General features: G+C 28.6%; 2 protein-coding genes across 2 annotated transcripts; one reads left to right on the forward strand and one right to left on the reverse strand.

The window, feature by feature from the left end:
* Window positions 1-80: 80 nt before the first annotated feature.
* LOC101251758 (RPM1 interacting protein 13) lies at window positions 81-2,586 on the reverse strand. The gene is made up of 3 exons (XM_004234981.5): window positions 2,200-2,586; window positions 1,296-1,382; window positions 81-523 (listed from the first exon to the last, which is right to left on the reverse strand). Exons 1-3 carry the CDS (start codon window positions 2,452-2,454, stop codon window positions 404-406), a joined length of 462 nt encoding a protein of 153 aa, XP_004235029.1. The 5' UTR covers window positions 2,455-2,586; the 3' UTR covers window positions 81-403.
* A 4,099-nt stretch (window positions 2,587-6,685) lies between these two features.
* Window positions 6,686-10,618, forward strand: LOC101251452 (caffeic acid 3-O-methyltransferase). Its single transcript, XM_004234980.4, has 4 exons — window positions 6,686-7,278; window positions 9,466-9,776; window positions 9,871-9,935; window positions 10,015-10,618. Exons 1-4 carry the CDS (start codon window positions 6,878-6,880, stop codon window positions 10,309-10,311), a joined length of 1,074 nt encoding a protein of 357 aa, XP_004235028.2. The 5' UTR covers window positions 6,686-6,877; the 3' UTR covers window positions 10,312-10,618.
* Window positions 10,619-17,281: the final 6,663 nt, after the last annotated feature.

Below are 17,281 nucleotides of genomic sequence, written 5' to 3' on the forward strand. Positions count from 1 at the left end.
GTTGGACGTATCAAAATGGGTTGAAGTAGCCCTACTTGGTCTGATTTCATTTAACTAAACCTGAAAATATTGATTCAAGATTTAAAAAAAAAAATTGTTCTTGAGAAAGAAGGGGACTCATAGAAACCCAAGAAATGTAGTAGTATTTCCTACAACTCCTATATCAATTCCTACAAATACTATATCAATATATAACTACAGCTAAAAAGAACTTTAGCAACAAAAGAAACCTTGAGCAAAATATCAACAAAAATCTAGCTTAATTTTGAGATGCAGATATCATATCCAACTTAATATCCCAAATCATAACTAGGTACGTAACCATACTGCAGCGACCGAGCCATCACTACACAAAATTTACAAGTCTAGCAAAGTTGCAATGTTGTGAATACTTTTTCTTCAATTACTTTTTAGGGGCATTCCTCAGAGCTTTCCAAGCCTCATTATTCATGGCATGGCAATGGGCTGAATTCCCAATCCAGGATTTGCAAGGAGCAGCCACATCACAGACATAGCAATAACACTGCACCAAATCCAAAGGCACACAAGATGATTGATTTAAGACTACAACAACTATTTAAGACAAAGCTATAAAGAATTAGAATGTATTACATGCGTAAAACTAGAGTAACAATAAAAAGGATTGTATTACAACAGTAGAGTGTTTCGTGTTTGTAGAGACACTCATCGAAGTTTCAATTCACAGCTGTCCCATTTTTGGATATAAAAATGGATTGGATAAACATTTTTTTCTTTTCAAACAAGTCCAATTATTGAACATATAAATAGTCAGACATCAACCGAACACAGGTTAGCTCTCAACTAAACCAGAAAGTTTTCATGGCAATACTAAATATATAAAGGTAGAGACAACCCAGAGAAATTAGTACCACAAACTTGTCTTGCAAAAAGCATTGTATGTTCTGCCAATACAGTGTTCCAATGAATAACTGGCAGCGCTCGTCTCACAACTTAAATTACTAGAAAGAAACAGTTTTCCCTATTCGGTTATTCAGGAGTATCTTCTATATACCAGCAGATGTCTCTTACCCAATTCTTTTAAAATAGAAGAAGCTAAAAGGATTAAGTAATAACAGAAGCTTACTACTAAAATACCTGAAGCAAGAACATTATACTAGAATTGGATGCACAAAATTGTTCTTATCCAAGAGGCACACAAGATGATAAAATTTAATACTACAACAACTATCTGTCAATCCCAATCTAATGAATCCCAAAATGATTAATCTAATGATTTAAAAATTCACATAATTAATAAACGTAACAAATATTACCATGTCACAGTAATCCTGGTGAGGTGTCTTCCAAAAAGGATGTTTCGCGCAGTCATGCCTTGGATGTGGAAAGTCCCGACATGCCACCTTTTCACCATCAAGATCAATAATCATTCAGCCATAGAATCCATTAAGAATAAAAGGATTATTGAAGGCCAAGAAATTCTATACAGTGGCACATAATAAAAACTGGTGGCCAAATGATGGTTGATATAAGAAAAATGAGGAGCCTTTCTCGGAAAAAACTAGTAAATTAACTTCCCAGCACTTTTCAGCAACTACAAGCAGAATCAAGGATACATACGTAAAATAATAAGTACACAGAGATAAGGAATCGCCCACGGAGGAAGATCAAAATATAATAATCCATCCTTTTAATTGTTCCATGGGATGAAAAATTAAGGAACATCATCCACGATCAATACAATACTCGGTAGTTGTGCCCCAAATAAGTAGCAAGAAAAAACTCCACTGGACAGACTATTGAAATGAGACTAATGATAATGCTGTTCAAGTTGTGACATTTAAGAACTAATTAAGTTCGCTTTTGTACCACTTCACCCCTAATTCTGACAGGAGATTATCAATCTCATTTCATGCTAAGGGAATGTTGTGTTCAATTTAGAGGTAAATAGTTCATCTTGTCGTCAAATCACATTTAAATGTAAGTGCAGCTACATTGCATATATGAGATAAGACAAAATTAAACTAGCAGAAAGTCACTAGTCTACAATTGTATATAATAGAGATTCAAATAAAAACATTCTGATCAATTCAAGAAAATACAACCAGCATTCTCCCAAGCCCTAATGGGGAAATCCCAATTCCGTCAATTTAAGTCGAAATTGAAGGCAAATAATGGTTAAAACAATAAAACAAAAGAACCCGTAGAGATTAAATGTACCTCTCCTTTTTCGGCGAGAACAGAAAGGTCAGAAGCATCACGACTGTTGGAAACAGATAATTTTGAGATATCTACAGATTCATAAGGATCAAAATCGAGGATAAAGCACTCCTCTTTCTCTTCAAATTCTTTCAATTGCTCTCTCTTTTTGAGGCAGAATACAGGTCTTAATGGAGTTCCTTCATCGGTGGATGAATCAGATAAATCTACTACCAATGGAGTAACACAATCCGACCTTTCAAGCTTCTTAACCATTTTCTCGGTTCCGATGGTAGCCGGAGAAGCGATCGTTTCTCCCAAAATTCGAATTTCTTTTGGAGAAGAGGAGTAGCCGTAGTAAACCTTTTAATTCCCCACACACACAATGGGCCGTAAAAGGCTTTTCTTCCCCCAAAGAGGCCTTTCTTAGAGGAGTAAATCGGCTTAAACGTTAGGCGAGGGGTGCATTTGGGCCTCGTTTCAACATAGGGGAATTTCCTTTTTCAAAAAATCGAAACTATTCGATTACACAAATTTTTCTATCGTATTTACTAATTCTCGTTATAGTTTAAAATGATTATACTTTATCTCACTATCTAATAACTCCATACAAAATAACAAGTCAGATATATGTGAATCACACTAGATTCACACTGCATTCATGTATCTGAATTATCAAATACAGAAGCGAGATAAGAGTAAAGCGACCACGATTTGATTTGAGTACATACATTCAAATCTACTTGTAAAAAGGAGTCTGGCGAGTAAGAAGTTGTTTACATTGGAGAAGTATGTCAAAGGGATTTCACGTCTAACTCAGAGGGTAAACTATATATTACGATAAATTTTGATCACATACATATGTTGCTAAGCACCGATATTTTCATATGTATAATTTTTTAAACTTATTCTCCCAGGAATTGTTTTTTAATAAACACATACACATTTACATTATACCGGTAGTATATAGTATATTCCATCATTATTTTTTTAAAAAAAATAATTTGGACTTATAGTCCATTTTATACCGTTATTATATTATCCATTATATATGTTAAATATTGCAACTTTAAATATGCAATATACCATAACTATCACGGGAAGTCATGTTATTATAATTGAGAAAATAGCAACGTTATTGGGTGGGAATTGAAAACTTAAGCGTACTTTTAGGAATAATTGGATATGAGTGTTACTTATGGGAGCTAATCTTGATTAATTAAGTAATCACTAGTCAATACTAATATAAATAATGTTAAATCTTGAATCTTGAATGAAGTCTCAATAGGCTTTATTGTTCTATTTAAGATTCGGAGAAAGATAGATTACAAAAAAATTTTAATCGATCTTTTAGGATGAAAGGGTGAGGGAAACTTGAAAATTGGACTAGTATCATTAGATTTCTCTTTATCAATAATTTTTTATAAGGATATTTTATTATAACAATTGATTTTTTATTTTTTGGGGAATCAATTTTATTGTTATGCTATGACTTATGCATGATAATATTTTGACTATAACTCTAAAAAATAAATCAAGATCATTTTCTATGTACAAGTTAAATCAAAGTAGGTAACACGATTATATGTTTAGTTGGATAATTAGTCATTGTGGACCAATTGAAAATTCTCCATTTTCCATTAACTATCTTGACTTGGGTTTGCTTAATTCTCGACTTTTTTGATAAAATATGATCTTTAAAATCCTCACGCAATTATCATATTTTACTATAAACGAAGAAAGGTAAAAAATTTAATTTGTCTTGTTGTGTATAATAATTTTTTTCATTTTGAACTCGCCCGCATAATTTTATAAATATTTTTTTCTTCTAGTTAAATTTGATACTAATAAAATATTTTTTTCATTAAATTGTATTAATTTAGTATGATAATGACTTGCAATTTTATTTTTTAGAGGTCAATTGGAAAACACGTAAGAAATTATATTAATTTTTATTGATTCGTTTTCATTTGCTATCTAGAGTATTTTAGTAGTTTTATAGAAATTTATCTTAATAAATAATGTTCTATCACTTTTATAACACATGTAAAAATTTAAAATTAAGTTTGAACCCACATAAAATTGCATAGACCTGCAATCCATCCTGCCTTGCATTAAATTTTTAAAAAAAACTCCCTTCAACCCGCCTCGCATCATGCTCGCCCCACATAGCCTTATATCCACCCGTCCCGCATCAGCCTCGACTCATTATATTGCTATCTCTATTCTTTATTCTAAAGTAATAATAATGAAACAATAGATCACCTCCTTTTTTTATTTTGTCGTTATTGAGGACGTCTTTTAAAAAATAATAGATACTAAGAATAATATTATTATATTTTCTTAAAATTTATTCAGTTTAATATTTTGAGAAATGTGTTAAGATGATAAATAGTATTTAATAACAAAATAAAATAAATATAAAAGATAATAAAAAAATTTGAATTGAACAAATATTATTGAATAATTATTTCTTACGCAGTAAATGATTATTCTTAGACGGAGAAAGCAATTTTTCTGTTTCTAGCCTTTGACACTTCTGTTGTTCAGTTTTGATTCCATTTAATTTATTTTATAAAGCTCTCTTATTGAGAGGTGAAGAGGTGAGACAGCTCCCTGTCCCCAATTTTTTAATTTAAAATGGGATTGGTATAGGAATATATCACGAACTAGGAGGTTTGAGTATGGCCTCGATGACCAAATGGATGCATATCTAAGTTCAAACGAATTATAAAGTAGAAAAAATTAAAATTTATTGATTTTTATGTAATATAATTTATGAATTTTTAGGATGGTAATCAAACTCTCAAATATACAAACAGATTAAGTCCAAAAATATAATAAAACTTTTATATAATTTAAATATGTAGCTAATAATTTCTGTTGAACTAAAGGAGCAAGCTGATGTAATTGTAGTTGAGTTAGGCTTAACTAAGTTTGTTAAAAAGTAGTTAAAAGTTAGTTATGCAGTTACATATATTGTTAGAGAATCTTCTAGAAAGTGTGATGTAAAAAACGTGTATATATATTTCTCATATCATGTATCTTGTGAGCATCACAGATAAGAGAATAACATTTCAGTTTTCTTTTTCTTCCTACATTCTGCTTCTTCCTTGGTTTGAGAACTCAGGAAGACTTCAACTATAGAAATCTAACAATTTCATCCTAATAGCAAAAACACAAAAGTAGAAAATTCTAATGTTCATGTTTAATAACTTTTTTTTCCCTTATCCTATACCTTCGTTTAAAATAATATTAAAAATTATCAAACTGTTTCATATGTTAAACAGAATACACTTTTATTAAATTAATAATTACGTCTGCAATGCCCCTTTACTGATAAAATACTATCTTGAAAGCAATTTTGATTTAATAGGCAGGTAAATTATCATAGTCCGTATTTTTTATTAAAATATTTTTAGATACATGCACTCGTGCTTAAAAAATTATAATTTATCTAAAATAATTATCTAGAAAAAAACTTAAGAAAAAAAAAAGGAGTAAATTAGGAAGGACCACATGTTACTAAAGTCTAAAAAGCCTTTTCAATATTGAACGCGTAACCGTTAAAATGACGATTTTAACTTTTATAGCCCATATAGAGTTTTGTTAAAAGAAGGGAAAATTGTATATAATAGCAAACTAATAATCTAAAATAAATGGAGTAGCTAGGGTTTGATTTAATTGTGCTCCATAGCAAACGTTAGCTAAAGTTTGTCAGGCGTCTCTCTCCCAAAAATCTCGCTCGCCACTCTTCATTCTCGCTCGCCTCTCTCGCTTTATACACAGAAGTGTATAAATTCTGTTTCTGTTTTGTATAAAGCGAGAGAAAATTGTATATACACATGTAAAAATATATATCTACGTGTTATACACTTAATTATACAATTTACAAACATTTTACTTCAAATATTGCAGAGAAAAAGGCCAACGAATTATACAATTGTGAATTATATAATTGCAGTGAAATATAATTTTCTCTAGCTTTATACAACAGAAGTGTATATATTGTGTTTCTGTTTTTGTATAAAGCGAGAGAAAAACATATATCTTCTTGCTATACACTTATAATTATGCAATATACATACATTTTAATTCGATTCAACTGTATGCAAAGCAATTTTTATAAAAATATTGCAGCGAATTATAGAATTGTGCATTATACAATCGCAGTGAAATAGGATAGCGAATTATACAATTGCAGCGAAATATACAATTTAGGCAAGCGAATTATACAATTGTATATGTATAGCGAATTATACAGTTTTATGTTTGTTATGGAGCACAATTATGCAAACTTTGCTATAACATACAAACATAAATTTTTTGTTTGCTATACGTGAAAGTTGCCTTAAAAAAAATAAATATTTCATTTTCTTATGTAATATTAAATATGAACTTTATTTTTTTTAAAAAAAAACTTAATAAAAAATCATAAAATTTAAATTGGCGATGGAATCGTGAACGTGTAAGGTGAATTGAGTGAGTGGTTGCTCACTTCATTTCTACGTCAAATTGGTATCTCAACTCACAACGGATGACTAATTCTTAGTGGTGCGGTGTGGGGTCAAATTGTAGGCCAACACCTCCACCAAATTTGGGGTTTGGTGAACAAAATATAACGATATAAAATGCAACACAGATTCCTCTTATTCTGCACATCATTTTTCTTGTATTTGTTCAATTCAATTTCAAAAAGATGGGTTCAACAAGCCTAACTCAAACAGAGGATGAAGCTTTCTTGTTCGCTATGCAACTGGCGAGTGCCTCTGTACTACCCATGGTCTTAAAATCAGCTGTAGAACTTGAGCTTCTGGAACTTATGGCTAAGGCTGGTCCAGGTGCATCCATTTCGCCTGCTGAGCTAGCGTCTCAACTCCCTTGTAAGAACCCAGATGCACCGGTAATGCTGGATCGAATGCTTAGGCTTCTTGCTACTTACTCTGTTCTGAATTGTACACTCAGGACACTCCCTGATGGACGTGTAGAGCGGCTTTATAGTCTTGCTCCGGTTTGTAAGTTCTTGACTAAGAATGCCGATGGTGTTTCCGTTGCCCCACTTTTGCTTATGAATCAAGATAAAGTACTCATGCAGAGCTGGTAAATTCCCTTTTTATCATTCATTTCTTAAAAGCTTAATATATTCTTATCAACTAACTTATTTTTTACATTTATTTTTCTTGACCCAATACCTCAACCTCACACCTCACAAACTAAAAAAAATAAACTCTTTGCCGCTAGTGGAGGAGATAGGGGGTAGGATAGGGAAAGAAAATATATTTTATTTTTATCATTGTTATCTATTATTTTATAATATATTTTACTGTATTGTATGGTAAATTATATCATATTATATTTTAATTTATAAATTTATCCTTAATTGTTTTAGTGTAGAAGGTTTACTAAATTTAAATAATTAATGTAAAAGGGTAAAATAATATTTTGAAATATTATATAATATATAATTGAAAATAGAAATTAAGTAACAATAGAAACACATCAAATTGATTATTCTATTAAATAGGAGTTTCATTATTACGTAACAATAAAATTTAAAAATACAACAATATACACTTTAAGTAATAGTCATAATAAACATAATAATGATAAAATATAATATAATGGATAATAATAATCCAAACATAATGACGTTGGATAAAAAAAAATTTAACAAAAGATTTTTAAAAATTTGGTGGATGAGGGGTGCGTGGGTGGGGTTGGGGATTGGGTGAGGTAAGGGAAAAAATTGAATTTTTTTAAAAACAGTCTTCTTTACGCATTTAATTTATTTGTATCTTCTTTTTACTATATATATCTATGTGAATATTATATTAGCATAAAATTTCACATATGCGTATAGTGGATGACATGGTAGCATGAGAGGCGTGTTTTTAAATTACTCAACTAAGTATAGGGGTTTATTCGAGACTGTTAATAATTAGATGATTAAATTTATAATTTATCGTCATTAGGAGTGTTTTCAATATTGTGAACTTAATTTCCACACACACCTATTTTTTTTTGTTTCTCATCTTTCTAGTCTTTTTTTAATTGTAGTTTTTTATAACTATTTTAAAATGATAAAATTAAAATATATTTAGATACATTCGTTAGTTTGAAATTTAAAAAATTCAGTAATAAGTCTACTTTTGATGCTTCATATAAAGTTAAATGAAAAAAATTCAAACATTGAAACAATAACTGTGGTTTGTCCCATAGCTAAACCTTTTTTAGATGTGAATTAAAGTAGGTTTTGAGTCTTTATCATGTTGACACGTATGACCAACCCCTTATTGGAACTTTATCGTGTAATTCAACAGATTGATTCTATTCTACCCATTGACATAACAACAAACAATTGATGAGAAATAGTGTATTATGTGTAAATTTTTTCTTTTTTTATTGTATGTGTGGAAATTGGAAAAAGAAGGTATTGTGAATTTTGGTGTCTCTTTGAGATAAGATAGGCCACCAAACATAAAAAGTAAAAGAAATCATATGGAACCACCTATATCTCTGCTTTAAAAGTAGTCCAGTAATGATTGTTTGGCACGAAATTTAAAAAAGTAAAAAATATTTTTAATCATGTGATCCTAAATTAAAGTTATGTCAAATGTATAAAATTGCTCTTTAATTTTGTGGTCTGACATTTGAAAAGTTATTCCAAAAAAAGAAAATTTTCATTTTTTTAATAATAAACTAAAAAAAACGTTTTAAATTACTTATTTTTCTACAATTTGTTGATGTAATGGAAACAACAGAAGTTAAGTCACCTACTCCTCTAACTACAACCATTAGTCTTCTGAGTTTGAATTTCAGGTATGGTCACTAAATTTTATTATTATATAGTTGTGCTACGATTGTTTGTGTTAGAAGAAAAAGAAAACTGACAATTACAGCATGTTAAAAGAACATGTCCAACGCAGTTGACTGACGTGTCTGTAGCAAGTGTTGATGAGGAAGGAAGCTGATGATTGAAACATGTCAAAGGAACAGGTCCAACGAAGCAGACGAATTTACATCACCGCTATAGAATTAGAGTCGCATTAGCAGCAGTGATGTGAACTCGTCGGTCAGCTTCATTGGACTTGTTTCTTTGAACTGTTTCAATCATCAGTTTTCTTCTTTATCAGCAATTGCTACAGATACGTCAGTTTGACCTATTCCTTTTACATTTTCAATAGTTAGCTTCGTTTTTCTTCAACAGTTGGAGCCCTAGATATTAGAGTTAATTGGATTAATCAGTTATTACTTGAATGGAGTAGTATAATTTTTTTTCTATTACAGGTACCACTTAAAAGATGCAGTACTTGATGGTGGAATCCCATTCAACAAGGCATATGGAATGACAGCATTCGAGTACCATGGAACAGATCCAAGATTCAACAAAGTTTTCAACCGTGGAATGTCCGATCACACCACCTTATCCATCAAGAAGATTCTGGAAGACTATAAAGGATTTGAAGGACTCAACTCCATTGTTGATGTTGGTGGTGGAACAGGGGCTACTGTAAGCATGATTGTCTCTAAGTATCCCTCTATTAAGGGCATTAACTTTGATTTACCACATGTTATTGAAGATGCCCCAGCTTACCCTGGTAACTTAATTATGATTTAATTAGTTGTTTGTTTCCACATTTATCGTTGATTATAAATACACAGAGAAATTAACTTTTCCTAAATTTTATTTAGGCGTTGAACACATTGGTGGTGACATGTTTGTTAGTGTGCCGAAAGCGGATGCTATTTTCATGAAGGTAATGGATACAGATTTGAGTTTGTGCTTTTGAAAAACTTGTAAGATAGTAAAATATTGAATATATGCATGCGATGCAGTGGATATGTCATGATTGGAGCGATGAGCATTGTTTAAAGTTTTTGAAGAATTGCTACGAAGCGGTTCCTGCAAATGGGAAAGTGATAATTGCAGAATGCTTACTTCCAGAGGTGCCAGATACATCAAGTTCCACAAAGAATACAGTACATGTTGATGTAATAATGTTAGCACATAATCCAGGAGGCAAAGAAAGGACTGAGAAAGAATTTGAGGCTTTGGCTAAAGGGGCTGGATTTAATGGATTCACCAAGGCTTCTTGTGCTTACAACACTTGGATTATGGAATTCACCAAGTGATTTATTCAACTCCTAAGGACCAAAAAAGTGAAACTGTTTACCCCTATATATATATATATATAATGGTCATTTTGTAATTGGGATTCTACTTTGTCTGAGTGGATTGGCATATGATTTAGTAATCACTGTGAAATAAAAGAGAACTAGGTTTTACATGGAAGAGATTGATGTTATAAAGGAAGATTAAATAATTGTTCTCAGGGAGGGAAAGGGATGTGTTTAATATGAAGCCTTTTGGCTGGTTTTTTAACATGTACTATTTTCTGTAATGCATATGTATTCAAGGAATGCTAATTTCAATCATATAGTTTCTTGAACTATCATAAATATTTTAAAGATACATAGAATAAATAAAAATATATTTTAATGTTGTAATTTATATATATGTAGTGTGAAAAGTCAAAACTAAAGAATTGTTCCAAAGAAACAAATTGAAGCGAACAAGAGTATAGTAGAAATTAGGGAAACTTTCACATATATAACAAATATAAAATAAATATATGTATGTTATAGCAAAGTTTGCATAATTGCACTTCATAGAAACATATATATGTATAATTCGCTATATATATACAATTGAAGCGAATTGTATAAAATGAAGTGTATAAAACGAGAAAGAGAAAGAGACTTGGGCAGAGATTATATAAAACGAATTGTATAATAATAAGTGTATAGAACGATTATATACAATTTGAATTTGTATAAAATGAGAAAGAGAGAGGCAAAAGAGACTTGGAAAAGAAATATACAATTGAATCACGAGAAAGAGATAAATTATATACAATTTGAATTTGTATAAAACGAGAAAGAAAGAAAACAAAAGAAACTACGCAAGGAAATATTTTTATTGTATAATTATAAGTGTATAGGACGAATATATATAGATATTTGCATGTGTATATATAATTTTCTCTCGCTTTATACAAACAGAAACACAATTTATACATTTCATTTTTGTTTGTATAAACGAGAGAGGCGCGGGTGACGAGCTAGACTAGGGAGAGTGGCGAGCGTGATCTGGGAAAGGGGAGAGAGGGGAACAAAAATATATATATTTATACAATTTCCTCTCGCTTTATTTAAATAGAAACAGATTTTATACACTTGTATTTGTATAAAAATGAGAGGAAGCGAGCGAGAGATGGAGTGAGAGGAGAGTGGCAAGCTAGAGCTTAAGAGAGAGATGACTGACAAACAGTTTAGCTACAGGGCACAATTAAATTAAAAAATAATTATAATAATTAATTTAATTTATTAATTTGTCATTATATATAATTTTCCTTATAAATTAGTAAAAATTTAAGGAATCCCATAGTGTAATTCAATAATTATACTCTATCCCGATAAATTTAGTATTTACAAAAAATCCCTTAAATTTGTTGTGCCGTGATACTTTAGACTCTAGTGATACATGGTAAATGATACATGGTAAGTTTAAACTGTTGAGAAAAAAATGGGAAAAAAATGTTACATTTAATGTTGTTACTAAAACAGCTTAATTTACGGTAACAGATCATTAATCAGCATAAATTCAGCACGTAATTGGATATTAATCTCAAATTTTGAAAATCAAAGATTATATCATCTATTTTGAATACATTTTTTATGAACAAACTGTTAAATTTCGAACTACGGTAATTTTATTGTTGTTACTGTGGATTTTTGAAGATGAATACTTCAATTTTGATGAGACATTCCGAAATTTGGGTGAACGAATTGCATTATGAAAGTTACAAAATCGACAGAATCGTTGTTGGAGATTCAATTTCGTTTTCTAATCTCAAAGCAGCAATTGCAGCCGAGTTGGATATTGATGTATCAAGGAAAGAAATTGAAATTCGATAAATTGTAGAAGGTATTAGTTGTTTAGTTGATGTACTGATTGATACATTGTGATACATATCTAATACATGTATCATCAAGCATGTATCAGTACATCAACTAAACAACTAATACCCTGATACATGATATCAGTTTTCAGAAAATTCATACTACATGAAAAAACATGTGATACATATCTACTACATGTATCAGTGCATTGACTAAACATTATAACATGTGGTACATATCTGATACATCTATCAGTACATCGACTAAACACTATACACACCGATTCTATATGTATCATCAAGCATAGTTGATAACGCAGTTATTAAACTTATTGAATGATACATTATAACAATTTTCAGAACTTCATGATACATGATAATAATTTTCATGATTTTTTGATACATATTGGATTCCTTAAAATTTTTACTAATTTCAACAACAGTTTTAAGTATCAAAATACTAACCCGAGACAATGTAGGCCTAACAACAATGTTTGCTGCTTTTTTTTGTTGTTGTTGTATTTTGACAACCTTTGATTTTGATGTTTCGCCAGAGTCTTTGTTTGAATCCTTCTGAAGATTCATAGGATCATGCAAAGACTTTTTTCTATTTTCTTTTCAATTTTCATCGTCGGAATCATATATCTTTCTATTAATTAACGGATCCATTACTATGATGTAATAGAACAATTAACAAAAACAAAAAAGGAAAGAAAAGAAGAACTGATGATGGATTAAGAAGAAAAAGATGTTGGGTTAAAACGATGATGGATTAAGAAGAAAAAGAAGAAACTAATAAAATATGCTGGGTTAAGAAGAAGAAAGACGATTATGGAGAAAGAAGAACGTAATGGAGTAAGAACTGAATGGGAGAGAAATTGTCCAAATTTTTGAAATTTCAAATATTTTGAATTTTGAAATTCAAAATTTCAAAATTGGGTATTTTAATTAAAATTAATAATTCAAAATCCAAAAACTGATTTAAAAGGTTGAGTGTTTTAATGGAGAAAATTCAAAATTCAAAAACTGATTTAAAAGGTTGAGTGTTTTAATGGAGAAAAAATAGGCATTAAAATGGGTAATTGTGTATTATAGGAGAGAGAATGTTATATATCTATAAACTTATACTAAAATTAAAAAAAAAAGGGAATTATGTAATATTTTTTTTTAAAAAAGGGAGAAAATTAGAGAATATAAAATTTATAGTTGTGTATTTAAGTTATTTTTCCTATAAATTATGATCATTGGCAATGGGTCATGTACTTTGAAGATGCAGGGGCTTCGCAGTCTTTCATCGGATGGTCCAACTTGCTCATTTCTAGGCCTTAGGCACATGTAATTGTGGGCTGTGCCAATTGCAAATATGTTACTGAACATATTTGTTTTGTTAATTTGGTACTCTACATAACATTAGCCTTTTTAACAATAAAATAGGAAAAATTAGCTAATTGATCAAAATTTCAAATATAAATATTAAAAAATTATATATATTTTAAAATAATTATTAAAAATGTCTCACTATTTAACAAATGTAATGTACCTTAGACTAGTTTCTAATTTATCTCACATTAAACCCACATTTCAAGTTTTTCTATCATTATTTCTCATATTCAGTTATCTTTCTCATCTGTTGTAAAACATATCTACTATCTATTTATAAAAGGCAATAAGCACACAACTAATGGTCAACATATGTAGTTCAACTGTGTGCTTAGTTATATATAACCAGCTATTTGGCCTACTGGATTAGGCTTGGTATTTCAACCCGAAGGTCTAGGGTTATCAAAAACCTCGTTAACATCATTTTTTATTTTTTATTTTAATTTCAGCTTTTCTATTTGTTATATTACATTTTTCGAAAATCAATTTGATTAATTTTCAAAGTTAAATTATATTATATTAATTTGATATTTTAAACAAAAAATTTAGATACTCAAAAACTATATTGCAAAATGTTAGTCAAAGTTTTTATAACTTGACTTTAAAAATGAAAAGTATAACAATTAATAGTGGACAGAGAGAGTATTATTTTTGATAATTAAAGACCTCTACATCTACTAATTGATTTACGAGATTTTCTTCTTGAAAATTTGTGTTTTAATTAGTGGAGGTCTTTAGTTCATTTCAACTTACTTATTGATTCAAGACTTTTGACATTTCATATACGTAAATATATTTCTTATTCATATTTTAGTTATTCAATTCAACAACACACGAGACAGCAAACATGTTTGCTTCACATGTATGGTTTCACGCTATAATTAACAACATATTGACTTTTGAAATTTTATTTGTGCCACATATATTGGGACAAAGAAAATAACACATATTATTTAAAATTAAGTAAAAATACTATAAATTACAAAAATTAATAACTTTAAATTTTATTTATATCACAAAAAATAGAACAAAAAATAACAAATATTGAACCAGGCAGAGGTGTCAAGTGTTTATAAAATATATCCTATTTTCACTCCCTCTAATCCACTTTCTCTCTCTATTCATCATCATTTTTTAGTTTTGATTTGTATTTAATTAGGTCTTTTATGTATTTTTGTGTTTTATTTTTAAAGTCATTTTTTTTTGAATTTATATTATTATTAATCTCAGTACTATTTAATCCAATTTTATATTTTCATGTCAATTATAATTTCAGAACATTGTATTTATTTAAAAGAAAATATAAGCAAATTAAATTATATATATTCTTATTTAAATTTGTATCCATACTACTATGTATGTTTAGTTTTTATACTTTAATTGTATTCATCAAGAATTTATTAGAGCATATCTATGTGTATTCAAATAATTTATTTTGTATGTTTTAATTCAATTATCAATTATATTTGTATTTTAAAATAAATGTATTTTGTATGTTGTATATCATTTATTTGTACTCGTGTAATTTTATATTGAACTTTTGATTAAACAAAGTTAAAAAATTATGTTCTAAACTGAATTTTGTATTTCGAAAGTTGCATTTCAAAAATGTACTCTAAAAGTCGTTCCCTAATATAATTGTTCGGCAAATTCATTATTCACTTTTATTTTTAACTTCTAATTTAAACTATAGTTATATTTTAAACTGATTAATATTCCAAATTTTTGTGTATTTCAAAAACTGTATTCTAAAAGTTATTTTCTACTGTTGAACAAATTTGTATTCCAATGATTTAATATATAAAATCACAATTTAATATAAAATTAAAATCTCATCATCAAAATTATATTTTAAATCATTCAATATATAATATCATCGAGTTTGTATTCCAAACTAATTTATATTTTGATTATTCAACGTACAATATCACATCAATAAATTTGTATCTAAATTCAATTTCAAAAATATACTCTCACATGTGTCACCACTAATTTTATATACAATTTATTTTCCGTGTGAGAATAAATTTTAGAAAACAGCACGCTTGTTGTCCCCAATCACACCTCAATTATTTACCCAAAACAATAAATTAAGCATAAAACAGTAGCACTACATTATTCCAAAGTTTGAAAGAATGGACCTTTAATAGCTAATATTGAATAATTGTATTCTTTCAAATTAAAAAAAATAGATTTATAACAAATTCAAATGTTTGACATTTTTTATAAATATTAAAAATATGGCTAAGGAATTCTATCATATGCTAAAATATTAATATTTTAAATAATTTCTTAGTAAAATAGTAGTATTGTTTATGGCTTTGTTGTTTCAAGTGAGTTTCTCACAAAAAAATGTTTGTTGTTTTAAACTAAATTTTTTTTATTTTTGATTTTTTGGTTATTGATTTGATATTCGATATACGTTTTTGTATTTTTTGATATTTCGATTTGATTTTCGGTATATAATTTTGTGTTATTCAATATTTTGGTTCACTAAAATATATTATATTAATTTTTAATGTTAAATAATAAATATTATAATTTAATATAAAAAAATAAAAAGTAAAGACACTTCTTTGATATAACTATTTTTAGCCCATTAAGCTGAAAAATCAAATACAAAAAAGGAAAAATAACTTAAATACACAACAATAAGTTTTGTATTCTCTAATTTTCCCTTCTTTTTTTAAATATTACATAATTTCCTTTTTTTTAATTTTAGTAAAAGTATATAGATACATAACATTCTCTCTCCTATAATACACAATTCCCCAATATAATGCCTATTTTTTCTACTAAAACACTCAATCTTCTAAATCAGTTTTTGGATTTTTAATTATTAATTTTAATTAAAACACCCAATTTTGAAATATTGAATTTCAAAATTCAGAAAATTTGAAATTTCAAAAAACTGGATAATTGCTCTCCCGTTTTTATTGTTCTTCTTACTCCATGACGTCTTCAGTTCTTCTTACTCCATCATCGTCTTTGTTCTTCTTAACTCAGCATCTGTTATTGGTTTTTTCCTTTTCTTATTACTCCATCATCAGTTGTTCTTTTCTTCCTTTTTTTTGTTTTGGTTAATTGTTCTTACATCATAGTAATGGATCCGTTAATTAATAGAAAGATATATGATTCCGACGATGAAAATTGGAAAGAAAATAGAAAAAAAAATTTGCATGATCCTATGAATCTTCAGAAGGATTCAAACAAAGATTCTGGCGAAACATCAAAATCAAAGGTTGTCAAAATACAACAAAAAAAAAAGTAAAAAGAAGCAGCAACCATTATTGTCAGGCCTACATTGTTTCGGGTTTGTATTTTTTATACTTATTTTAAAATTGTTGTTGAAATTAGTAAAAATTTTAAGGAATCCAATATGTATCAAAAAATTATGAAAATTATTATCATGTATCATATAATAGATTTAATACATAAGTACTAAGTGGATTATAATGTTTAGTCTATGCTTTGATACATGAAATTAGATGTGTATCATATGATTTCCTATGTATCAAGGGTTTTTGAAATTTTTTATCATGTATCAGTGATTAATTTCAATAACTGCGCCATCAAGTGTGCTTGCTGATACATTTTGAATTAGTGTGTATAGTGTTTAAGACGATGCATTGATACATGAATTTGTTGTGTATCATAATATTTTCTATGTATCATGAGGTTTTGAAAATTGTTATAATGTATCATTCAATAAGTTTAATAACTGCGCCATCAACTGTGCTTGATGATACATATAGAATCAG

Source organism: Solanum lycopersicum, chromosome 3 (genome assembly GCF_036512215.1).
Source record: "Solanum lycopersicum chromosome 3, SLM_r2.1".
Classification (NCBI taxonomy): Eukaryota; Viridiplantae; Streptophyta; class Magnoliopsida; order Solanales; family Solanaceae; genus Solanum; species Solanum lycopersicum.